Source organism: Nannobrachium achirus, assembly GCF_963921795.1.
Source record: "Nannobrachium achirus genome assembly, chromosome: 17".
NCBI lineage: Eukaryota > Metazoa > Chordata > Actinopteri > Myctophiformes > Myctophidae > Nannobrachium > Nannobrachium achirus.
This window is the reverse complement of record NC_137824.1, coordinates 62587864-62595431: the sequence shown is the minus strand read 5'-3', so window position 1 is coordinate 62595431 and position 7568 is coordinate 62587864. Positions and strand designations below refer to the sequence as shown.

The 7568-nt window shown below is 40.5% G+C and overlaps 1 protein-coding gene across 1 annotated transcript in view; it reads right to left on the bottom strand.

The window, feature by feature from the left end:
• Positions 1-619: 619 nt before the first annotated feature.
• The window catches only part of tcirg1b (T cell immune regulator 1, ATPase H+ transporting V0 subunit a3b), a 29920-nt gene continuing 22971 nt past the window's right edge, over positions 620-7568 (bottom strand). The window contains exons 18-21 of the mRNA XM_080746380.1: positions 7361-7441; positions 4091-4208; positions 2404-2587; positions 620-948 (exon numbers count right to left, since the gene is read on the bottom strand). Coding sequence (XP_080602506.1) covers positions 855-948; positions 2404-2587; positions 4091-4208; positions 7361-7441 — 477 coding nt within the window. The 3' untranslated portion in view covers positions 620-854. The remainder of the gene's footprint in view (positions 949-2403; positions 2588-4090; positions 4209-7360; positions 7442-7568) is intronic.

Genomic DNA, 7568 nt, shown 5'->3' with positions numbered 1-7568 from the left:
TCCACACGTCTTATAAGGGTTGAAACGTTGTTTGTCGCTGGAGCTTTGGAACAGTGTGCGGACCTCCTCTTCTTCCATGGGTTGCCTATAGCAACCATAGCTCTACAGCAGGGGTCTTCAATGTTTTCAGGCCAGGGACCCCTTAGATGAGAGAGAGATGAAGCAGGGACCCCTTAGATGAGAGTGAGATGAAGCAGGGACCCCCACAACATATTGTGTAAAATTTTGTTGCAGATTAAAAAGGTTCATAGATTTCTTAGACAGCTTAGACTTGTTTGACTGTCATCATGTTGGAGTATGATGTCATCATGTTGGAGTATGATGTCATCATGTTGGAGTGTGATGTCATCATGTTGGAGTGTGATGTCATCATGTTGGAGTAATGTGTATTTTCAGACATTGAACCACTTGAACCGTCAAATAACTTAGTCTGCTCTCCTTTTCCCTCAACAAACCTCTTTGCAAAAAATAGCTGATCTACAAGCTTACAACAGGGGTGATATGGACAGACAGGGGTGATATGGTCAGACAGGGGTGATATGAATATGAACAGACACAGGGCTGATATCAGATACAAAAGAAGCTATATTTATTCATCATCATTCATATTGTGCTAGAATGCAGTTCATTGTTTATGTGGTTACAATAATAACAGTCAGAGTGCAAAGTGAACGCAGCCGTTCATCAATAATTATGAAAACAAAGAAGAGAAGAAAATCACTTTGGGATGTGTTGCTTAACATTATAGCAGATCAGATCATTTGACCAATCAGAGAGGCGTGGATTGACCAATCAGACGGGAGCTGAGGCATGGATTGGCCAATCACAGGGCACTGGAGGCATGGATCAGCCAATCAGAGGGGAGTGGAGGCGTGGATCAGCGCAGAGAAGCAGAAAGGGTTCAGTTTGTATCCCTGACCGCTGTAGAACTTATTCTGGAACTCCACCCTGAAAAACAATGGTACAACTTTAACCCTGAAACACAACAATCTCATGTATAATAGTAATCTCACCAGTGCAATCACATTACATTAGAACATTACATTAGCACAAAAAGAAAGGAAACTTGACTTCCGTCCATATATCTCCCCTTTAATAATACCAAATGGTATTGTGTTTTATATCATCGTTGATTCGTTACCTTTACAACGAGGTACAGCTTGTAAGCATTGGGCATTCGAGGCATGAGCTACACAGCCAAACGTAGCGCCGACCAATGCAATACCAATACACTGTTCTGCTGGCATTTACTCTCGTTTTGGGCTTCCCTGACACTTAGCTTAAAATTAACAAAGTGTAAAAATGACCATTCTAAAATGGCTAGTTCCATTCCTTGATTCTGATTGGCTGGTTGCTGTGGTATATGAGACTATAATCCACACCTTGAATCAGTTTATATCAAACCCAGGTGTGTTATCTCTTTCCACAGTGTTCCACAGTGCACCAATTATCTGCACCTGTGTTGTTTCTGCAGCCTGGCCGGGAAATACATTCTTACAGAGCAGACCTTATTGTGTATTATTAGTGAAATAGAACAGTTTTAATTGGTACATGTATATGATTTTCATGTTGCAATATTGTGACCGTTTTAGAAAGGCAATAAGCCACGCGAGGCTTGTGGTTACCGGGGTAGTATACACCGGCTGAGAGGGTCGGAAACACTCAGCTGCGCCTCGTGTTTCCCAACGCCTCTCAGCCGGTGTCTACTCCCCCGGTAACCACTCGCCTCTTGTGGCTTATTGTATTAATATGTGTTGTCTTTTTCTTTTCCTTATTACTGTGGGAGAGTGCAATCATTCAATGCTCCAAGCAACAAAGGTGAACACCAAGAGAACAGCATTGCAGGCCATTTTGATCATATACTGTATGGAGGGGCGCTACCCACACGTTTGGCTGTGTTGCTCATTCCACGAATGCCAGTTCCTTACAAACTGTACCTCGTTGTAAAGGTGACTAATTAATGATAATAATGATATCAAACACTATGTTAATTGGTATTATTAAAGGGATATATAATGTGCTTGGTTATTATAACAGTAATCTCACCAGTGTAATCACATTACTTTAAAACAGTAATCTATTACCAGTGTAATCACATTACTTTATAAATGTAATATATTACCAGTGTAATCTGAGCGCGTGCAGGAATGCACTCAGCCCCTCCATGACCAACAGGATGTAATCACATTACTTTATAAATGTAATATATTACCAGTGTAATCTGAGCGCGTGCAGGAATGCACTCAGCCCCTCCATGACCAACAGGATGTAATCACATTACTTTATAAATGTAATATATTACCAGTGTAATCTGAGCGCGTGCAGGAATGCAGACAGCCCCTCCATGACCAACAGGATGTAATCACATTACTTTATAAATGTAATATAAATGTAATATATTACCAGTGTAATCTGAGCGCGTGCAGGAAGGCAGACAGCCCCTCCATCACCAACAGGATGCTGACCGTCAGAACAGCGAAGAAGAAGAAGACCAGGAAGAGAACTACACTTCCCAGGTATGGAAATGTAGTTTGATCCCAGCGGAGAGCGATGCGCATCACCATCACCCAGAGGACCTCTGATAGCTCTGTAACATATTATATATATTATATTATATTATATTATATTATATTATATTATATCATATATGTACTGTCTGTACATCACCATCACCCACAGGACCTCTGATAGTTCTGTAACATAACATTAATAATACATTATATATATCAGGGGTCTTCAACGTTTTCAGGCCGGGGACCCCCAAACTGATGGGGAGATGGAGCAGGGACCTTTTTTTTTGCAATAATTTCGCGGACCCCCTGCAGTACCTCCGCGGACCCCCTAGGGGTCGCGGACCCCCTGTTGAAGACCCCTGATATATATTATATATGTACTGTATGTACATCATCATCACCCACAGGACCTCTGATAGTTCTGTAACATATTATATATATAGATATATATTATATATGTACTGTATGTACATCATCATCACACACAGGACCTCTGATAGTTCTGTAACATATTATATATATATATATATATATAGATATATATGTATGTTATGTTATATATGTACTGTATGTACATCATCATCACCCAGAGGACCTCTGATAGTTCTGTAACATATATATATATAGATATATATTATATATGTACTGTATGTACATCACCATCACCCACAGGACCTCTGATAGCTCTGTAACATAACATTATGTACATAACATATACCGGTACATAATTATGTACGGTATAATTCATCACTGTCTGGCCAAAACCTCTTAACTCCATTTTTGAGGTTTTAGATTTTTTTGGCATACATCAGAGCTATTGAACACCCTTTATATCTGAGTGTTGGTTAAAATAATATTGAACCAATGGAAAGTAGTAAAAACTCCACACTTTCTGCCAAACCAGCTAACTCCACCTGATCGGCCTTCTCTTTGTTTCATAAATATGTGCTATTTAACACCCTTCACGTCTGAGTGTTGGTTAAAATGTTGGTTAAAATCAGAGTGAACCAAAGGGCCGCACAATGCCCAGGTCTGCTTTAGACCAATCACACTGAAGCACTGGAGAATACCTTGTGCCCATACCTAACCTACCTACACCATGGTAACATATGGTATGGTAACATAGGACACCATGCTAACAATCTAAAACTAGTTCGTTTTATTTTGTTTACAGAGCCCCTCACAGTTTAGATATTTTAAACAAGGGAGGGAATATCGGACTGTACTCTGTTAACATTTATGACTAATAAAGTATTGTGTTATCCTTTTAGTCTTAATGTCTGACTGTACCTCTGTTTACATTTATGACTAATAAAGTATTGTGTTATCCTTTTAGTCTTAATGTCTGACTGTACCTCTGTTTACATTTATGACTAATAAAGTATTGTGTTATCCTTTTAGCCTTAATGTCTGACTGTACCTCTGTTTACATTTATGACTAATAAAGTATTGTGTTATCCTTTTATCCTTAATATCTGACTGTACCTCTGTTTACATTTATGACCAATGAAGAATTCAGTCAATCAATCAATCAATCAATCAATCAATCAATCAAAGCAGTGTGACAGTGCACATACGTGCGTGTGCCAGGCTCAGTGCCCAGAGTCGCAGGTAGGAGGCAGTGTTGCTGATGCATCCTAGACAGTATTCTATGGTGTGGATGGCCTGGTGCATGTACACATCTGCTGCATCAAACTGTAAATACATAAACATTATTATTATTATTATTATCATCATTATGATGGCCTGGTGCATGTACACGTCTGCTGTGTCAAACTGTAACATAAACATATATATTATTATTATAATTATTATCATTATTATCATCATTATGATGGCCTGGTGCATGTAGACATCTGCTGTGTCAAACTGTAATATATAGATGTATACATGTTATTATTATCATTATGGCCTGGTGCATGTAGACATCTGCTGTGTCAAACTGTAACACATATACACATTATTATTATTATAATCATTATTATGATGGCCTGGTGCATGAAGACATCTGCTGTGTCAAACTGTAATACATAGATGTATACATGTCATGTTATACATCATTATGGCCTGGTGCATGAACACATCTGCTGCATCAAACTGTAACACAACATAAATATATTATTATTATAATGGCCTGGTGCATGAAGACATCTGCTGTGTCAAACTGTAACACAACATAAACATATATATTATTATTATAATGGCCTGGTGCATGAAGACATCTGCTGCATCAAACTGTAACACATATACACATTATTATTATTATTATAATCATCATTATGATGGCCTGGTGCATGTAGACATCTGCTGCATCAAACTGTAACATAAACATATATATTATTATTATAATCATCATTATGATGGCCTGGTGCATGAAGACATCTGCTGGGTCAAACTGTAAATACATAAACATATATATTATTATTATAATCATCATTATGATGGCCTGGTGCATGTAGACATCTGCTGCATCAAACTGTAAATACATAAACATATATATTATTATTATAATCATCATTATGATGGCCTGGTGCATGTAGACATCTGCTGCATCAAACTGTAACACAACATAAACATATATATTATTATTATAATCATCATTATGATGGCCTGGTGCATGAAGACATCTGCTGCATCAAACTGTAAATACATAAACATATATATTATTATTATTATAATCATCATTATGATGGCCTGGTGCATGTAGACATCTGCTGCATCAAACTGTAAATACAACATAAACATATATATTAATATTACCCTAATCATCATCATTATTATCATCTATATATTATATATTATTGTTATTATTATTATTATGATGGCCTGGTGCATGAAGACATCTGCTGCATCAAACTGTAATATAACATACTGTACTGTAACATATACATATACATATTATTATTATTAGTATACATATTTGTATTATTATGGTGCGCGTGCATGTGTGTGTGTGTGTGTGTGTGTGTGTGTGTGTGTGTGTGTGTGTGTGTGTGTGTGTGTGTGTGTGTGTGCGTAAGTGTGTGCGTGCGTCAGAGTCCTGCAACGGGTCGGGGCCCCACGGGTATCCGACGGGTACCCGTGATTGACGGGCGGAGACGGGCGGAATATTTACTATTATAAATGTGCGGGTGCGGGGACGGGCGGTGCTCGACTAAACACGGGCGGGTGACCTTTTACTGTGAAAATCAGACAACTGTTTCTGCCTAAAACAACGTCACAAGAGCGCACATAGTGAGCAGACAGAACCACGGCATGCATACAGCACTGTTTCCACCTAAACGTCAAGTCACACAGACACACACATGGAGCGGCGGCAGCCGGCTGGAGCGCACACACTCACAGTGAGGAGGACACCAACACACAACTGAATAAAGTGGCCGCGAGTGATCTGCTTGCCTAGCGCGATGTAGTTGCCCAAACTAATATGATTTGGGCTTTAGCCTACACCTTAATATGGAAACCTACAAGTCTGAGTGACTGTGTTTGTTTTGTTATGTCATGATGATGGAGCGAAAGGAAGGATGACTTGCCTGTAATCAACTTGTCCAATTCAACCACATCCATTGCTGCGATCAGAAAGGTGCTTGATTGTATAATATCTACGTGATTCCATGACTATTCTATTATCGTCAACCGGGTCCGGTTTGGTTTAGATTACCTCGGGCTGTTTATCATCATAACAGTAGCCTAAACAGTGATGAGCGAACGAAGACAGACAGACAGCGAGTTCCCTCTTTCAGCTGTGAAAAGCTGGATATGTGCTCCTTCGCCGTATGACGGTGCGTGTCGAGTATAGCAGACACGCAAGCTCACAAAGCTGCAAGTTCCGACATGTTGTGAGCTTGTAGCTCTGATATTTTCAATGCGCGACACCATCGTATGACAAATACAACTGCACACAGCAGCGGAGGCAGAACGCATCAGCAGCAAGCTGTCGTGACAGTGTCAGATCAAGATACAATTTTAAATGATTATGATTAGTTTTAAAGGTTGTTCTACTTCATCCAAATAATAATAGACCTATTAATAATAGGCTTAATAACAGCATTTTCTGACGGCATGCAGGGGGATCAACTAGGGCCTATGGAGTGAAAATAGAGTGGGATGCCATTGGAAGAAGGCACGCACGGCTGTAGGCTATTTACTTTAATGCATTTAATCACGGGTAGCGGGGCGGGCGACGGGTACATTTTTTGACGGGCGGGGCAGATCTGGTTTAGATTTTTTATATAATCACGGGTAGCGGGCGGTCCACGGATCTGATTAATGACGGGCCGGGCGGGCGCGGGTTGTCAAAATTGGACCCGTGCAGGACTCTGGCGTGCGTGCGTAAGTGTGTGTGTGTGTGTGTGTGTGTGTGTGTGTGTGTGTGTGTGTGTGCACCTCCTCCTCCTCTTCTTCTACATCAGAGTGCGTGTGTGCGTGCGTGCGCGTGTGTGTGTGTGTGTGTGCGTGCACCTCCTCCTCCTCTTCTTCTACATCAGTGTGTGTGTGTGTGTGTGTGTGTGTGTGTGTGTGTGTGTGTGTGTGTGTGTGTGTGTGTGTGTATGTGTGTGTGTACCTCCTCCTCCTCTTCTTCTACATCAGTGTGTGTGTGTGTGTGTGTGTGTGTGTGTGTGTGTGTGTGTGTGTGTGTGTGTGTGTGTGTGTGTGTGTGTGTGTGTGCACCTCCTCCTCCTCTTCTTCTACATCAGTGTGTGTGTGTGTGTGTGTGTGTGTGTGTGTGTGTGTGTGTGTGTGTGTGTGTGTGTGTGTGTGTGTGTGTGTGTGCACCTCCTCCTCCTCTTCTTCTACATCAGTGTGTGTGTGTGTGTGTGTGTGTGTGTGTGTGTGTGTGTGTGTACCTCCTCCTCCTCTTCTTCTACATCAGAGTGTCGTGCGTTGATGGAACCGTCTTCAGCCAGCAGCAACGTTCTGTCATCTCCCTGACAACAACATTAATTCATATTAATTATAAATGAACAATAAAAACAATATTAATTAATACCAGTAAGACTCCCTAATCGAACAAATAGACCAAAAATGAGTTTTTCCAGAATTGTCCTGATGGTG